Source organism: Coregonus lavaretus, assembly GCF_964263955.1.
Source record: "Coregonus lavaretus genome assembly, chromosome: 6".
Classification (NCBI taxonomy): Eukaryota; Metazoa; Chordata; class Actinopteri; order Salmoniformes; family Salmonidae; genus Coregonus; species Coregonus lavaretus.
The window spans coordinates 37417797-37436175 of record NC_139993.1 but is presented as its reverse complement, the minus strand read 5'-3'; the positions used below and the strand labels follow the sequence as shown (position 1 = coordinate 37436175).

At 46.2% G+C, this 18379-nt stretch overlaps 1 protein-coding gene across 1 annotated transcript in view; it reads right to left on the bottom strand.

Annotated features, from left to right (window-relative positions):
• Nucleotides 1–18379, bottom strand: part of LOC311130819 (transducin-like enhancer protein 1) — a 47863-nt gene that overhangs the window by 13545 nt on the left and 15939 nt on the right. The window contains exons 2-11 of the mRNA XM_084163617.1: nucleotides 14462–14607; nucleotides 5372–5435; nucleotides 4315–4359; nucleotides 2458–2520; nucleotides 1944–2018; nucleotides 984–1248; nucleotides 713–729; nucleotides 363–458; nucleotides 162–206; nucleotides 1–36 (exon numbers count right to left, since the gene is read on the bottom strand). The exon at nucleotides 1–36 is cut by the window's left edge and continues 129 nt beyond it. Coding sequence (XP_084019743.1) covers nucleotides 1–36; nucleotides 162–206; nucleotides 363–458; nucleotides 713–729; nucleotides 984–1248; nucleotides 1944–2018; nucleotides 2458–2520; nucleotides 4315–4359; nucleotides 5372–5435; nucleotides 14462–14607 — 852 coding nt within the window. The remainder of the gene's footprint in view (nucleotides 37–161; nucleotides 207–362; nucleotides 459–712; nucleotides 730–983; nucleotides 1249–1943; nucleotides 2019–2457; nucleotides 2521–4314; nucleotides 4360–5371; nucleotides 5436–14461; nucleotides 14608–18379) is intronic.

Below are 18379 nucleotides of genomic sequence, written 5' to 3'. Positions count from 1 at the left end.
CGAGTAGGAGTGCACACTGCGGGGGGACGAGGGGTCCTGCGGGGTCACAGAGAGGGGTGGTTAGTGCACCAGCCCCACAGTGTTTCTCTCATCAATCTGAATCAGTCAATTATCAGAGTAAATTTGGGTGTGGACTGAGGCGCAGAGATGGGCCAACTCACCTCATCCACCACCAAATTATCATCACTCTTATCCGCATCACTGCCCTGCAATCAAAATGTGGGTTTTAGTTAAAAATAGAACACCACACACACACACACACACACCTGTGTACATGCCTGCGCACACACACAAATTAACAAATTACTGAATGAATATGACACAAACAATTGGTAATCAACTCAGCATGGTAGCATACTAACATAATCTGTCATGAACTCCTTCTCGTCAGCTTTCCTCTTCTTCCCATTGCTGAGGTAGTCTGCTGAACGACCCTTATCCCCGTTGGACATAGAGCTCTGAGGGGACGGAGGGGGGAAAGGAGGGAGGAGGAAGAGATAATGAGGTATAAAGGAAGGAGGAGGAAGAGATAATGAGGTATAAATCATATCAACTTCATAACCACCCCGACTAAATGTGATGGAAAAATCATACCGCATCGACTGGGGTTCAGTGCCCGTGAGGGGGCTAGAGGATGGAGGTGTAGTATGGTGTACTGTACTATGTTGTAGTGTACTTGGGTGTAGGGAACTTGGGAGTATAGTGTACTCACCGGTCCAGCCTCACGGTCTACGTCCATGATGGACAGCATCGCCCCGCGTCCCCGCAGCCAGCCAAAACAGAGCAAACACAATACAGCATGACTATCACCATTCTCACAAACACACAGCTAAAAACATGCCTCAGCCCATCCCAACCTCACATAGACCAACCACAACTACTCTAATCCCAACCAAAACCTAAACCAACTCTCCCCATTCAGCCTAACCCAAACCTGGCCAACCTAATCTCCCTTCTCCCATCATCCCCGTCCCAGCCCATACCTCTGTGGTGCTCTGCGGCGGCTGCAGCAGCGGCAGCCTCCATGTGGGCCCTCTCGTGGCCCTCTTTGGCAGCCAGCTGGGCCCCTAGGGCCCCGGACAGGGCCAGCAGGCCGGACCCTCCGCCCAGCGCCAGGCCAGGGTGAGGGAGGCCCCCAGGGTGGGGCCCCATTTGCAGGCCCTGCAGGCCCTGCAGACCCTGGAGACCCTGCAGGCCCTGCAGACCCTGGGCCACGTGCTGAGAGAGGTGCTGCGCCTGCAGCTGTTGCTGGAGGGAGGAGAGAGGAGAGAGAGAAAACAAGTCAGGGGTTGAGTTGTGGTCTACTGGGTTAGAGGTGGACTGGACGGACGGACGGACGGATGGGGGGGGGGGGGGGGGGGGCTGAAGGGAGAGGTATACAGAGAGGGGTGTCACAGAGAAGGGTGTCTCCATTGATGGAGGAGCCCATGCATGGTGCCATCCAAAATGGAGCGCGAGTGGAGGGAAGGAGCGCCTCCCTAGGAGAGAGAAGACTGCCACAAAATCAAACCATGGAGTGCATGGTTGGAATGATGTGAAGGCAAGAAAACCATAATTGTATTATTTTTCGTTTTTCATTTAATACAAAATAATTGACTTTTTCAGATAACACTGAAATACGATTAGGGGGGAGGGGAAGAAACTTAATTCCTCTGGTTTGATGAGGCCATGAGTTGTCTCGGTTGTGCAGACACACAGATAGTGTCATCTTTCATCTCTCCTTCTCTTCTCTCTCTCCGTTTCCTAACAGTCTCATCTCAACCTGTTCCAGTTAGGCCCGCACTACGTGACCAATTTGTGTGTGTGTGTGTGTGTGTGTGTGTGTGTGCTGGGAGGAGGGGGAATTGGCTATCCACAGAAAACACAAACAAAAGAGCCAAAATAAAGACGTATGAGAGGATGAAGGTACACACTGTATGAGGTAGAGGGGGGAGTCCACGTACCCCTATAGACGCATTTAACTCCCCCATAGTCACCTGCTTGGCGCGCTCCATGGCCTGGACCACCTGCTGTTGGTGCTGTGGGACAAACCAAGGTAACAGTGAACTTGAAAGGAAAGGTCGGAATTTTAACATGCTTTATAAATTCAATAATAATACTTTCAAGACCACTATTACAGCAATTGGTATAAAGTATGTACATGTTTAGGAGGACCAAGTCTTGAAGGAATAACAGTCATGCTTTGAAGCTCCATAAGGGTTCATGTCACTGTGTAAATGTGTGTGCCTGCTGCATAGTAGTATGTCAATGTTTTACTGTGAGTTATTGGTTACTAGGAGCATGCATGTGCACGCCTGAGGGGGTGGGTGGCTGTCAGAGAGATACTGAATGTGTTACTGATGTCTTAATATGCATGACCGTGTGTGTGTGTATCTGTCTGTGTTTGATTTGCGGTGTGTGTGTGCATGTCTATGTTTGATTTGCAGTGTGTGTGTGTGTGTCTTCAGGTGATCTCACCTCCTGTGACAGGAAAGGGATGAGCTGGGCACAGATCACATTCAGCCGCTTGGCGATCTCTGTCTGCAAAAACAAATAGGGATTGTGCGTGAGGACACTGTGTGTGTGAGGACACTGTGTGTGTGAGGACACTGTGTGTGTGCTCATCAAAGCAACACACACACCAGAACCTGAGCAGGTCTGGTTGCGAGGGCCGGTGTGGTAAATATTTTAGCTCCTCACATTTGGTCCATGCAAACCTAAACACTGCCAAGAAGCCCGGCTAAAATATTCATGGCCAGTATCTAATGTGACCGCCCATCCCAGAGTGTGTGTGTGTGTGTGTGTGTGTGTGTGTGGCTACCTACTGGGGGTCAGTGGGCTTAGCCATGGGCATCTGCCAGCTCTTCCTCCCTCCCTTCTCCTCCTCATCTCACTACCATTAGTGAAGTAATCAAGCCTACACACTCTGCCATGTGTTGTATCAGAACCCCCCCCCCACACACACACACACACCCCACCAGTAATGATATGCATGCAGAGATCATGATGACAACATCATTATGACCGGGGGCCATTTTCCTGCTGACAGCTAGCCTCTGCTGTACCGTCTCCCCCTTCTCTCGCCCCGGCCAGGCGACACAGCCCCACACACATCACACCATTCTCTACCAACTGATTTGTTGACACTGTGGTGACCTCCCACCCCCCTCCTCCTTCACACTCTTCCTCCTCTCCCTTCTTCCTCTTGCCTCTGCTCATCTCGTCCCCCCTCCTCTACCCTCATCCTCTTCCCTCTATTCTGCAGACAGGAAGTGCAGACCCCCCCACTTCCTCCGCCACCCCCCACCCTTCAGCACTCTCCTCCATAAATCCATCAGCGCCCTCACCAGGGAAACACAATGATTTCTTGTTAGAGAACGCCAACTACTAAATGACATCTTCAGGAGAGAGGGAGCCAGGGAGATCGGAGAGAAGGGCAGGGTGGGGGGTGGGGGAGAGAGCGAAAAAAAAACTAGAGACCGTGAGCAAGGGAGAGCGCAAGAGAACGAGGATAAATAGGGGAGTACAAAATGAGAGAGGGAAATGAAAAGAAGAGAAGGAGGCGGGGGAGGCTCTTGTGCCGTTGAGGAAATGAAAGCCAATGAGGCAGGATGCACGAGGAGGAGGAGGAGGAGGAGGGGGAGTGAGAGGGAGAGAAAGAAAGAGACGGAGAGAAGGAAGGAGGAGGAGGAGGGGGGCAGGGTGATTCGTGTGGCTTGTCAAAAGCAGAGCGATTGAGATGGCAAAACGAAGGGAGAGAGCAGACGCTCTGAAGGCAGTGACCTGATTTAAAGTGAAATTCAGCAAGGACTGTATGTCTGCAGGAGAGAGGGATGAAGAGGGAGAAACAGGATGGGGTGTCAAGGAAAGACAGAGGCACGGGGGGGGGGGGGGGGGTATGATAGAAAGAAGGCGAGAAATAGAGAGAGGAGAGGGGTTATATAGAAATGAAAGTATAAGGGAGATAAGGATAGAGACAGAGGAGGTTATAGCGAAAGAGAGATAAAGGGATAGAGGGAGGGATAGAGGGAGGAGGAGGGTAAAGTCGGCAGTGGTAATAGACAGGATTTATGAGGGGAGAAAATAGGATGTTCCAGCTGCTTTGGGAAGGAAGGGCACATCTCTCGTCTCGCCTGTCTAGAAATATGAATTCGGTTTGCAGATCCTATTAATGCATCAGCAGCACAGTGCCATGGGTCCATCATGGGTGGATTAGCATTTTGTGCTGGAGGCCAGTTCACTAGATTCTCCCATCAGCATAGCATACATACATTACTCATCTAGACCCAGGTCGACTAGAGAGGGAGGGAGGTTAGATTGGGAGGTTGGACTCACCTGTTTGTGCATTTCAATATTAAGGCCGTAGGACATCTCGTAATACTGTAAAAGAGAGACGGAAATTGATGGTTGTACATTTGCATATATGCAGATCTACGAGAAAATAAAAAAAACATTCAATGCTGGATGAGTGGGCGAGTCGATTTGTTCGCTTTTATTCATTTATTTAATGACCTCAGCTCTGGGCTATGCCAACCTGGCATGTGAGCACAGAGATGGTGGTGGTGTCAATCACTCGGTTCAGAGCAAGGATGGAAAATCGTCGTCGGCCAGAGCTGAAGCCATTTGAAAAAACAGACGTTGTAGTGTGACATTCTGACATGCCATTTTCAGCAGGGTTGGTTAAGGAGTAAAAATTGAGGGGTTTGACAGCTAGGTAGAAGAAATTAAGAAATGGCAGCGCTGAGAGCTGTTTGATGCAGAAGTGTGTGTGTGTGTGTGTTCAATAAAAAGGCCCTTCCTGATGGCTGGCTGTTGTGTTCTGCAGCTGTGCCAAGATTCAGAGCTGTTGCTAGGCGACTTGCAGACTCCAAAATTCAGAGCCAAAAAGAAGAGAGAAATGGGTGGAGATGTATGCCAAGCGCCAGGCTGTGCCAGGCTGCCACATAGCTCCTTTTGCCACAGTGGGCACTGGGCAACACACAGTCAGCTGTGGTTAGGGCCTTCTCTGATCATAGTCTCGGATGAACGCTGCCAGGAATGTGGAGGATTACCCATATCAGAGCTGGAGACAACACACACAAACACAATGTAATATGTGCGTGTTTGCGTGTGTGTGTGTGCGCTCGCGCACATGTGTGGTCCATGTGGTTTCCAGTGGGTGTGATGTGTAATCCCTTGCCAGATACTGGCATGAGTGGTGTAGTGTAGTCAACAGACAGACAGACAGCTGGCTGTGTGTTACCCGAGAGAGAGTTGTCTTGTCTGTCTGCTCTGTCTGGGAAAGCAACACAATGGATCTCAACTCTTCTCCTGCAGAAATGAATCATCAGCATGGTGTTCGTTAGAAAACCCAAGGATGTGGATGGGGAGTGTGTGTTCTTGCGGGTCTCACCATGACGTAGTGTCTCTGGATCTCAGTCTTCTCGGTGGCCAGTTTCTCACACTCCATCTTCAGGCTGTAGGAAAGACGAGTTTAGATTTAGAAGAGGGCAGATACTCTATATCATAATACTGTTCAGATTTTTTCAGATTCATACAATACATCTAAAAAAAAGTTGCCCGATACACCGACAGAGCCTGAAATATACAAACATTAACACAAACAAACACGTCCATATTTAGTAGGCAGTGCAGACACATGCAGCTAGATTTGTCCCAGAAAAGATAGGATTGGGCTGGTGACAGGACATTATCGCTTCAGAGCACACCAGGAATAGATGAGCTCACGCTTAGCACTTGACACCAAGCCAGAACAGACCAGGCAAGCCAGGACCAAGGTCTCCCAGGACCAAGGTGTCATAGAAGGGCAGGGATGCGACACGCCTCTCCCTCCCTATCCATCCCTCCTCCCTCCACCTTCCAATCACCCTCCCTTTCTATCTGTCCCTTCCCTCCATTTGGCCATCTGTCAATCTGTCTGACCCCTCCTCTCTCCCTCCATATGTCCTTGCCAAGTCACCATGTGACCATGTCCCACCAAAGCACCCCAGGAATCCTGAGCCCAGCACGCACACAGCCCTCCTTTAAAAAGGAAATATTCACCCATTTTGAATGTTATATTGTTTTTGTGCATCTCTGCATGATGTTCTATCGATTCCCAGGGTCAATTCATGTTTATCAGAGCTATTGCCGTTCAAGCAGGCAGAAATTCAGCCGGTATGACGTAGCATTGCGATAAAGCCGCTCTCACTACACTGGAAGTTAATAGAAAACGTCTATCATGCACGTCAGATTTCAATACTGGCCGATATCATAATAATAATAATATGCCATTTAGCAGACGCTTTTATCCAAAGCGACTTACAGTCATGCGTGCATTTTTTTTTGTGTATGGGTGGTCCCGGGGATCGAACCCACTACCTTGGCGTTACAAGCGCCGTGCTCTACCAGCTGAGCTACAGAGGACCACATCATAATGCAGCAGGTTGTCTTCTCTCGAACGAGGCATTGATCATATTTTTGCAATATTCCTACCTCGAGAAATGTGTCATTTAACAGAGAGTCCACCACATTTCTCTTATTTGTCTGCCTCTTCAGTCCAGACTGCATGGTGCCGTTGCGAATGTCAGACTCCACTCTGCGAGGCACATCGACCTGCAGGTTGAACATGCTAAGATTGTAGACTCCTAAATTGATAGCTGTAAAATCGCCTAAACAAACTGCAACTAACTACTTCATATGTCGATATTTACTTAGGTATTATTGTGTGTAGCTACGTTTGCTAGCTAGCCAGCCCATAGAGAGTGCATTGCATTGTGGGTTTTGTAGGCGACTTGAGCTGCAACAGATTTCCACAATGATTTTCACATGTTGCTACCAACCTTATTATAATGACAAAATGAAACATTTGTTCACAAAAAATAATTGTTCTCACATATTGTTATCTAACACTGTAAATTATAGGAATTAGTGGTTTTGGGTGGATTTTTCCTTTAAGGAACCAGCCAGTCAGCCAACAGCTCCCTCCCCTGCGTCCTTTACACACAGACACACACCCCCCCCTCCATTCTCCTCTCCACCCTTCCCCTGGGCTGTATTTCACCCCGGTGCCACGCTGCTGACTTGTTTGCGTGCAGCAGATTTATGCGGGGGAGAGCAGCGAGGGCCTGGGAAATTAGAATATGATTAATACTGCAACATTACCAGGCTGCAACAGGTAATAACAGCACATCCGCTCCCCTTCAGAAGGCCTGCACTGCCGCCCATAATTGACTCATTTATCACCGCCAGGGAGGGAGGGGGAGGTGGGGGTGGTGGAGCTGGGGGGAGGAGACAAGAGGGGGAGGAGACGGGGGATGGAGGGAGGAAGGCAGAAAGCTCAGGGGATTACATTTATTCCCCTTGATAGATTTTATTACAGTGGAATTGCCGCTCTGCAGAAGTAACCTATGGCAGGATTTCTGAGAAGTGACGATTCTATCTGTATCTGTTCACCTAGACCTGGGCATCTCGGAAGGGTGACTTTCCTCACGGTGTGTGGAGGGGAAACATGCCAACACTGACGATACATCCAAACACTAGGCTTGGGCGGTATACCGTATACCGGGGTATTTGGAAATAGCCACGAGATGGTTTTTCAATTCCATCAATACTATTTCTTAGAAGTTTTTCTATAAATGTTAATATTTTTAGCTACTTTCCGATACCTGCAGTAAACCTGTGCAATAGATTAGGATATCAAGCACATCACGTTCTTCATTTCACCGGTCACATTATTTTACATTATGAAGCTTATGATAGTTCCCCAGAACAGGTGAGCCAGTCACGTTTGTTTGTAAATAGCACAACAGAAGAAAGCGGGAGCAGGTGAGTCCAGCTCCCTCAAATCTGTGGCATTGTGTTGTGTGACAAAACTGCACATTTTAGAGTGGCCTTTTATTTTCCCCAGCACAGGGTGCACCTGTGTAATGATCATGCTGTTTAATCAGCTTCTTGATATGCCACACCTGTCAGGTGGATGGATTATCTTGACAAAGGAGAAATGCTCACTAACAGGGGTGTAAACAAATGTGTGCAAAAATTGGAGATAGATTCGCTTTTTGTGCGGGGATCTTTTATTTCAGCTCATGAAACATGGGACCAACACTTTACATGTTGCGTTTATATTTTTGTTCAGTATAGCTTCATTTTCATCAGATGACAACGGAAGTAGCTCAGTTGGTAGAGCATGGCGCTTGCAACGCCAGGGTTGTGGGTTCGTTTCCCACGGGGGGCCAGTATGAAAGTGCAATACTATTTGGCTGGAAGCTACACAATAAAAAAAAAAAGGTATTTTTTGCAAAAACGATGAATGGCCATCATATTGCTGATGTTTATCATAAAGAATGTAGCCAGCTACATTTCCTAATGTTTTCCTTAAAGTTAATCTTGCATTTAACCAGAGAAAAGTGGCTACACATCAGTCAGAGTTCGGTCTGCTGATAGAGAGAGTGAGAGAACGAGAGAGAATGAGAGACAGAGCGAGGGAGGGAGAGAGAGAACGAGAGGGAGAGAGAGAACGAGAGGGAGAGAGAGAACGAGAGAGTGAGCAAGAACGAGCGAGTGAGATAGGAAGAGAGGGATAGAGATAGGAAGAGAGAGGGAGATAGATAGATAGGAAGAGAGAGCGAGAGATGATGGGAGCCTGCTACGTAGCATCGTCCTCTGCTCTCCTCATCTCTCCCTCACGTTGACAGCAGATAAGATGATCGTCGGAATGCGCTACAAATCTGCAGCCTGCCACCACTCAGACAGCTCTGTCAGCAGAGCACCATTACCCCACGCACATACGATTACACAGAGGCATGTTCACTGCACACACACTCCCTCACAGGCACACTAGTACAGGACTGCCCAACCCTGCTCCTGGAGAGCTACCGTCCTGTACATTTTTGCTCCAACCCTAATCTAGCACACCTGATTCTAATAATTAGCAGGTTGATAAGATGAATCAGGTTAGTAACACCTGGGGTTGGAGCGAAAACCTACAGGAGGGTAGCTCTCCAGGAACAGGGTTGGGCAACCCTGCACTAGTGTATTGCAGAATACATTGTATGGCTGGCTCCACTGGGTGTCAGAGCTATAGTAGCAGGTGACTAATGACTATGCTAAATCTGTGCAACGTCTCCTTCTCACCACCCTCTACCCACACACCTGCATGGTGTTAATTAGGCCATGCAATGGAACATGTGTGAAAACGTCTTGCAATGGAGAATGAAAATGTGCGTTTCTTATTGGATGAGTCCAGGTAGTCTTTCCACGTTGCAGTCCACTCTTGAAAGTTAAAAGTTGTTTACTCTTGAAAGTCAGTCATTGCATGCCTTAGAGAGCCATTTATAACTCAGAAATGTCCAGATCAACTAGCCCATGTCAGCTAATGTTTTTTTCGCCCATTGATTTTGTTGTAATGTTTGAGTCACAAAAATTTCACATGAACACACGTAAGACAATAGCAAAATGTGTAGAATAGCAGGATTTAAGAAGGGGGGAGGTTCCCCAATGCTGGAAGGGGAGCCTGAGTGAAAACGTTTGGGAACCCCTGTTCTAGAGCATCACGTAATGACAGAAGATAAGCTGGATGTAGGCCTATCTAATTATAGTCACGTTGACTAACAAATAGCCTACCAAATGTCGGAAATTATAAGCAGAAAAATATCTAAATGATGCTTAAACGTTAAATTTTTCGCAAACCCTGTAAAAAATAAAAAAATTCGCTCCGCCGTCCCTGCGCTCACACACACCAGCAAACCACCAAGTGTAACCTTTCATCATCACCCAATAGTGCACACACTAAACAAGAGCTTATTCAGATTGACGAAAGTTGGAAGAGAGGCATTGGGACAAAATGGCAATTTACATGTACACAAAGTTTTCAATTTACATTTGCAATAGAATGTCCCAGGCCGAGGGTTCAGATGACTTTCTAGGCTTCGCAGCTCTGATGTACCATAAATATCACAGCTAGTTAGCCACTAAGCATGCACATTATTCAACTAGCTAGCTATGCGAGCAATTTTTCATGCATCTACCATATTACTCTTGATTAATGCAACAAAACCATATTACACTCTTGAATAATGCAACAATTCACAAGCATGTACAGACATTTAAATGGTTTGTTTTCTTGTCCATGCACTCATTCATTTAGCTGCAAGACAGTAACACAGCCAAAGTGGCACAGCTGCTAGCTAAGTAACGTTAGCTAACAACCTTTGCTTCATCAAGTAGCTAACTTCAGCATTGTAAAAATGAACATTTACCGCTCTCATACGAATATAAATGTACAGTAACGTTATAAATTAAAATGCCATTTAGCAGACGCTTTTATCCAAAGCGACTTACAGTCATGTGTGCATACATTTTTACGTATGGGTGGTCCCGGGGATCGAACCCACTACCCTGGCGTTACAAGCACAATGCTCTACCAATTGAGCTACAGAGGACCACTCATATTACACAGAGCTAGGTAGCAAACTAAACAAAATATCTGCATCTTCCTCACATACTAAACTTAGCTAAATTCTGTTTACACTGCCCTGCTTGGAGGGGGGTAATTGTCAGGAGAGTGTTGTGCGTGACCTCTGGAGGTAGCGGTCGAGGTGTGACAAGTTCGCAAGTTTACATTACAGTAAAAGGTCTACGCAAGGGTATTTTCTCTGAATCTCTGGGCAATTGCTCGTAGTGAGAAGAGGCCCAAAGCTGCGATTTCGACACACAATAGCATAGTAACCCCAAACAGACCCCTCCCTGTTCTCTGTACTAACCAGCATGTGTGAGTTTACAGTAAAGATAATGTGTGTGTGTGTATGTACGCACACACACTAGAAGCTAGTTTACTGTAAAGACTGTCCTTTTATGACTACATGCTCACAGAACCACACCCGCATTAAAGCTCATTTAAGCGCCAACCAGTAACCAGTAACCAGTAACCACCCCACCACAAACACATGCTCAGTCACTAGGATTGCAAAATTCCAATAAATTCACCCAGAAATCCTGGTTGGAGGATTCCGGATTTCCTGCTTATTCCCTTCTGATTGTGGGAGTCCTCCATCCGGGATTTAGGGAAAACCAGAGAATTTATTAAAAGGCCGGAATTTTAACAGCTAAACTGCTTGCTGTGATTATACACATGGATTGGAGGTTTACTAACGCGTTAGTTCTAGTTTGTTGACTACCGGTATAACGTTAATATGGTGACAACGATGTAGGCGTGTAGCGGTTATGTTATGAAGGTTTGGCTTTTGAGAGGTTTTTGCGCCTGGTCACAGACAGCTGTTGTGTCGTGAACTGAAGTCCACAAGCTAAGGGAAAAGGTGAGAGGAGGAGAGCGCATAGATGCGAGAAGGAATTACACAATGAGCGAAGTGATGATGCTGTATGTGGCTGCTATGAAAGTGAAATGTGTGTGTGGGTGATCAGGGGTGTATTCATTCCGCCGATTGTTGCTAAACGTTTCTTAAACAGAAGCAAACTGAACAAAACAGGGAGGGACCTACCTGAATATGTCCAATATAAACTATTTTTAGTTGCAAAACAGAACTGTTTGGACAAATCACCCCAGGGCCCGGTTTCCCAAAAGCATCTTAAGGTTAAGTTCATCGTTAGAACCATAGGATCCTAAAATTACCTTAGCCTTAAGATGCTTTTGTGATACCCAGATCCCAGATCAGCTAGATGCGGGCAAGAGTGTGCAAGGCGGTATTGAATGCGTCACTGTCTGTCACCTTGATTACTCCAATTGGTCTCTCGACCTGTGCACCTACATTATAAACATTCATTTGTAGGCTAGGTTGTAGCAACTTCATGATGGGCAAAGGGCAAATTCGAGTATCAATTAGTAGTCTAAACCTATCGATGTTACATTGAGCTGGGTAAATGGAATATGAATGACAGTCATCCAATATGTTGTGATAGAAAAAAGGCCATGCTCATGAAATTTTTTTGTCCTCCCTAATCTTAAACAGCACCGACCGCCAATGACATAAACCCAATGTTCCATCTGCTCAACACAGACGGTTACACAAACACAAATACATTGTGTTGTTTTGAGCACAGTCCTGGTATCAAACAGTGTAATACTTGCAGAGCAGTAGTGTGTGTTCGAGTGTTCTCCGAGTGGCAGCATGTTAACATTCTGAGAGCCTCTCCTTCACTCCAGACCTAAATACAAAACAACAACACACTTACTAGGCTACATGTGGGCCTACGCTGCTGTTCATATGGAAACGATTTCTGTGTCACACATTCCCAATTCACGACCGACCAGTGTGTGTAAAGAGAGAGAATTACTGTAATAAGAGCTTCATGTGTCAGCAGCTCCTCACGGTCTCCCTCCAGTCTGCTGATTAGAGGTTGTTTAAAGAGCAGCTGCAGAACACACACAGTGCACACACAAACACACACACACACACAACTAACTTGGCAGGCACAAACAAGTATACTTCATGCAGTAACGTGACAGCAGTACAATAGGCAACCCATCTAGCTATGTTTAATTAATGTATTCCTCTTCTATAAGGTCCACATATCTAGTATCACACACACATACAGAAAGAGATCCACGTACAGAATCACACAAAGACAGAGTGAGACACACGCGCGCACACACACACACACACACCAGGATAGCCACAAACACACAGGTCATCACTCCTAATCCCTTTACCTCCGTTTCTTTCCTGCCTCCTAATCCATCTAAGCAACAGCAATCAGGCTCCAGCCACGATCAATACTAACTGAAGCCCTGCTATTTCTAGCCCAGATCTGTGTGTGAGGCTGCGTTTAGCTTGTCTGTCTATCTGTGTGTGTGTGTGTGTGTGTGTGTGTGTTTGTGTGTGTGTGTGTGTGTGTCTGTGTGTGCACGCCATGTGTTTTACCTAGAGTAAGTCTGATTAGTCTGTCAGTAATAGGCAAGTGTGTGTTCATGAGATCCTCTGTGGGGAGAGACCTGCAGCTTGCCTGTGTCTGCTGAGGGAGGCTAAGCAGTTCACCCCTAACCCAATAGACTGGTGTCTTACCATAACATGCTTTGCATAACACTTTGCTTGTGGCTCGCTGCCATAGAATGCTATAGTAGAATCTAGAATCTGCCACAGAATGCAATCTATAGTTGGAAGATAATGGATTCAGTGTTAATCCAGCAAGCTTGGTTGTTGCCAAATAATATTTTGTGTTATTAATGCTTCAGATGTTTTATGACAGGTGCAGGGAGAGCGGTGCTACGAGGAACAGGGCTGCTGCCTGACCAGGCCAGTGTTCTGGCTCGGAGACTGTTGTTGGACTGTGGTGTGATACTGTGATTGGGCCGGCTGCTGAGTGCCAGCGGTGATGGTCGTAGTGCGATCCAGAGGTATGTCTGGAATCAGCCAGGCCCGTTTGAACGCTGGCCCGCTGTTTGTACGGCGAGCCTTTGAGCCGGTGCTGGAAGCTGGGGGCTTGGTGGGGAGGGGTGGGGGGAAAGGGGGACATACAATAGGAGTTAGCTGGGGGAGGGGTTGGAATAGCTCATTCTGGCTGGTCGAATCAAAGTGGGGGACTGTGTGAAGGTGTGCCAAGAGAACAGAGGGAGGCAGAGCAGAGCAGGCTGGAAGGCTGGGAGTCAGGCTGAGACGCAACAGCCAGCTAGAGTCCCACAGTCAAAGCCATTCAGGCCTTCTCTGGCTACATTCCTCAACATCAGAGCACACATCAAACACACAGATACAGAGACATACAGGAAGACACACACATCAAACACACACACACTGATACAGACACACACATTTCTGTATTGTTGTGAAGTCTCAATCTTCTGAAACTCCTTCCCCCAACAACAGAGTGCCAGCCCACCCCCAACGCCCAGCAAACTACGCCAGGAAAACCTGCAGCCAAAAAAACTTGCAAAGCCTTGAAACCCATAAACACGTAGAAAGACTCATGTTACATTTCATCTACAAACTAAAGGATGAAGAAAGCCTATGAGCCTCCATCCATTGTTGTGGTTCCCTCGGTTTCCTTTCCCCGGCCCCCTTTCTCCAATGTACTTTGCTGTCTCTCTCTCACCTCACATCTCCTTCCTCTTCCTCCCCCTTAGAAAAAGCTGAGGTCTGTGGGCATTCTAGAACGGATCTAGTATATAACCAACCCACTTTTGCTTCTTGTCATGGAAGCCTAATAAGATGTTAAGCAGCTCTCCAACCACTGGTGGCCCCTGTAAACTACATAAGCTGTAAGCTAGCACATAAACAAACACGAAGAGAGAGAGAGAGAGAGAGAGAGAGAGAGAGAGAGAGAGAGAGAGAGAGAGAGAGAGAGAGAGAGAGAGAGAGAGAGAGAGAGAGAGAGAGAGAGAGAGAGAGAGAGAGAGAGAGAGAGAGAGAGAGAGAGAGAGAGAGAGAGAGAGAGAGAGAGAGAGAGAGAGAGAGAGAGAGAGAGAGAGAGAGAGAGAGAGAGAGAGAGAGAGAGAGAGAGAGAGAGAGAAAAAAGGCTGCAGTGTTGTTGGGTACTAGGGGAGGTTATGTACCTGTGATACTGGGTCTGGAGGAACTGGAACTCCTCCTTGATGCGGTCCAGGGTCTCTGGGTATGTGAGCTTCAGGGCCTGGGGGGTTCCCGAAGCTGCAGCTGCCGCTGCGGACGCTGAGGACCCAGGGGGTGGCTGGAGAGGTGCCTGTGCAGAAACAGAATAAGCACTGTGAGCATATAATTGTAAAAAGTGTGAAAATCTTGCAGACAACACCCACTATATACTTAAATATATTTTGTGGTGATTTGGCATTGTTCTCAGAAATGGTATACCCATACCCGTTTTATCACTACATGTTTACATTCCAAGTTAGGTCAACATCCTTCATGTATGAATCAAATACCAGATGTGTGCCAAACAATAATTATCTGTGTGTGGGGGAGGGGGGGGGGGGGGGGGGGGGTCCTATGAGAGATGTGATTGTATGGGGAACAGTGGGAGTGAGTTGGAGAGCCATGATGAGTGAGCTGAAGCTGAAGGACAGAGCTGAAAGACACAGAGAGGTGTGTATGAGGGGTGTGTGAGCACAGAGAGGGGAGGGAGGATGAGGGGGAGACTGTAGGGAAACCAGGGGAGTCGGGAACATTTACATTTACGTCATTTAGCAGATGCTCTTATCCAGAGCGACTTACAAATTGGTGCATTCACCTTATAGCCAGTGGGACAACCACTTTACATTAATTTTTTATATATATATTTTGTTCAAATTTTTAATTTTTGAGTATATTTTTAATTTTCATTTGTTTTATATATTGTTGTTGTTTTTTTTGTTTAATTGTGATTGGGAACCATTGTGATGGGACAAAAAAAATTGTCAGGGCCAGATGTGTGAGGGACACCAGGAGGGAGGGAGGGGAACAAGGGGCTCTTGACCAAATTAAGACACTTGTTTAATGTTAAGTCTGGGTTGAAAGAAAGGAAGGAGAAGACAACGGGAGAATTGGGGACACCCCATCAGAGCACATGAGTAGTACCCCCATCAGCCTGGCCCTCCTCTCTGCGGGACTTTGAGCAATTAGTTAGTAGGGCCTAAGGGGTAATACTGCAGGACAGCCAGACAAAGGGCCTGAATGCTGGGCTAGGGCTGTCTGTCTGTCTGTCTCTCTGGTTCTCTGTCAATGGAGGCCCCACCCCACCCCACTGCCCTGGTGCTAAAGCTAGAGATGAGGACAGAGGAGAGGCAGTGTGTGTAGGAAATAATTGAGTGGGTTAGCTCCACTCATGGGCCCTATGCAGAAGCATTAGAAATTAGTCTAATTAAGTACAAGGCTTGTTCATTCTGCTGGATTCCCTGGTGGAGAAGGATAACTGGGGAAGGGAGAGGTGGAGAGTGAGGACATATTGAATGTATTCAGCGCTGGGTCCTGCATGTGATTGCAGTGTGGACTCGCACGGCACCGCTAAAAGCATACAGGTATGCGTGTTAGCATGACACATGGAGTGTGTGTCCATGTCTACATACATGAACACCTTCCTAATATTGAGTTGCACCCCCCCCCCCCCCCTTTGCCCTCAGAACAGCCTCAATTCGTCAGGGCATGGACTCTACAAGGTGTCGAAAGAGTTCCACAGGGATGCTGGCCCATGTTGACTCCAATGCTTCCTACAGTTGTGTGAAGTTGGCTGGATGTCCTTTGGGTGGTGGACTATTCTTGATACGCACGGGAAATTGTTGAGCATGAACAACTCAGCAGGGTTGCAATTCTTGACACTCAAATCGATGCCCCTGGCACCTACTACAATTCCCCATTTAAAGGCACAAATCTTTTGTCTTGCCCATTTACAGTCTAACTGGCACACAAACAATTCATGTCTCAAATTGTCTCGAGGCTTAAAATTCCTTCTTTAACCCATCTCCTCCCCTTCATCTACATTGATTGAAGTGGATTTAACAAGTTACATCTAAAAAGGGAGCATAGCTTTCACCTGGTCAGTCTGTCATGGAAGAGAAGGTGTTCCTAATGTTTTGTACACTCAGTGTATATGCGTACAGTGGGATCCGAAATGGACACCCTTGATAAAGATGTTTAAAAAAGTTACATTATTTTATGCTAATACAATTGTTCAGAGAAAGATTTTGTTTCGTAAGTAAGATTTTTCTCTCTCAAAAAGGTAGGGGTCAAAATTATTGACACCACTGTTTTCAATACCTCACCTTGTGAGGGTAACAGCACTGAGCCTTTTTCTAAAATATTTTATGAGATTGGAGACCACATTGGGAGAGATCTGAGAACATTCCTCCATACAGAATCTTTCCAGATTCTTGATATCCATCGTCAGCGCTTATGGACTGCCCTCTTCAATTTAAACCACAGGTTTTCAATGGGGTTCAAGTCCGGAGACAGATGGCCATTGCAAAAGGTTGATTTTGTGGTCAATTAACAATTTCTTTGTGGATTTTGATGTGTGCTTGGGGTTATTGTCTTGCTGGAAGATCTACTTGTTGCCACTTGGCTAAAATGTCCTGGTACTGGGTAAAGTTCATGATGCCGTTGACCTTAACAAGGGCCCTAGAACCAGTGGAAGCAAAAAAGCCCCATAACATCAAAGATCCCCCACAATATTTTACAGTAGGTATGGGGTTCTTTTCTGCATATGCACCTTTCTTTCGACGCAAAACTCACCACTGATGTGCGTGACCAAACAGCTCCATTTTCATGTCATTCAACAAATGTAAACACCTGGAGTTTGCTAAACGTCATTGGCACCGGTGCCAGATTACATGAAAATAGGGCTCTTTTGCCACGTGTACTAGTGGTGGGTTTTGCATCGAATGAAAGATGCAGGACAATATTCGACATAGTTTAGCACAGAAAATGTGGTAATTAATAATAATAATAATAATAATATGCCATTTAGCAGACGCTTTTATCCAAAGCGACTTACAGTCATGCGTGCATACATTTTTGTGTATGGGTGGTCCCGGGGATCGAACCCACTACCCTGGCGTTACAAGCGCCGTGCTCTACCAGCTGAGCTACAGAGGACCATAGACCATAGAATTAACTACAATGACCATAATCCATTGGGCGCCCACTTACTTGTCCGGTCTCGGTTTGTGTGGAGCAGACACTGAGACCTCATTGACCGAGATAGAACATGTGCGAGTTGCATTGCGGGGCTTTCTCTACCTGAAAGTACATGAGTGATTGATAGTTGGTCTTCAGCAGTCATAAAAGTATGCCTTATTTACTTTGAAGAACCACTAAAATAGTGATATTGTCAGACAGCATAGGAAGCTGCTCTATAGAGATAAGATGACTTGGAATTAAATAAAACAAATATTTTATTAAAGCAATGTGAATAAATGATGGTTAATAAGTGATAAGTAATGGGCAGTCACTACCATGATGGGACTTCTATTAATTTTTTTATTCTGTGTTGTTATAGCGTTCAACCCACATAATGCATTGTGCATTTAATGTCCGAAAAAAGAATTGAAACCGAAAACCATGATTATTTTTTTAATAACTGAAACAAAACCGAACAGACTTCAAAAAGCACTAATCGCTCAGCACTACAGAAGGCTGAAACTTGGCCGCAAGTGGATCTTCCAGCAAGACAAAAACCCAAAGCACACATCAAAATCCACAAAGAAATGGTTAATTGACCACAAAATCCACATTCAGTCTCCGGACTTGAACCCCATTTAAAACCTGTGGTTTGAATTGAAGAGGGCAGTCCATAAGGGCAGACAAAGAATATCAAGGATCTGGAAAGATTCTGTATGGAGGAATGGTCTAAGATCTCTCCCAATGTGTTCTCCGATCTCATAAAACATTGTAGAAAAAGGCTCAGTGCCATTATCCTCGCAAGGTGAGGTATTGCAAGGTATTGAAAACAGAGGTGTTAATAATTTTGACCTGCCCCTTTGAGATTTTTTTTTGCATTACTTGTTAAACAGAATCTTTCTATG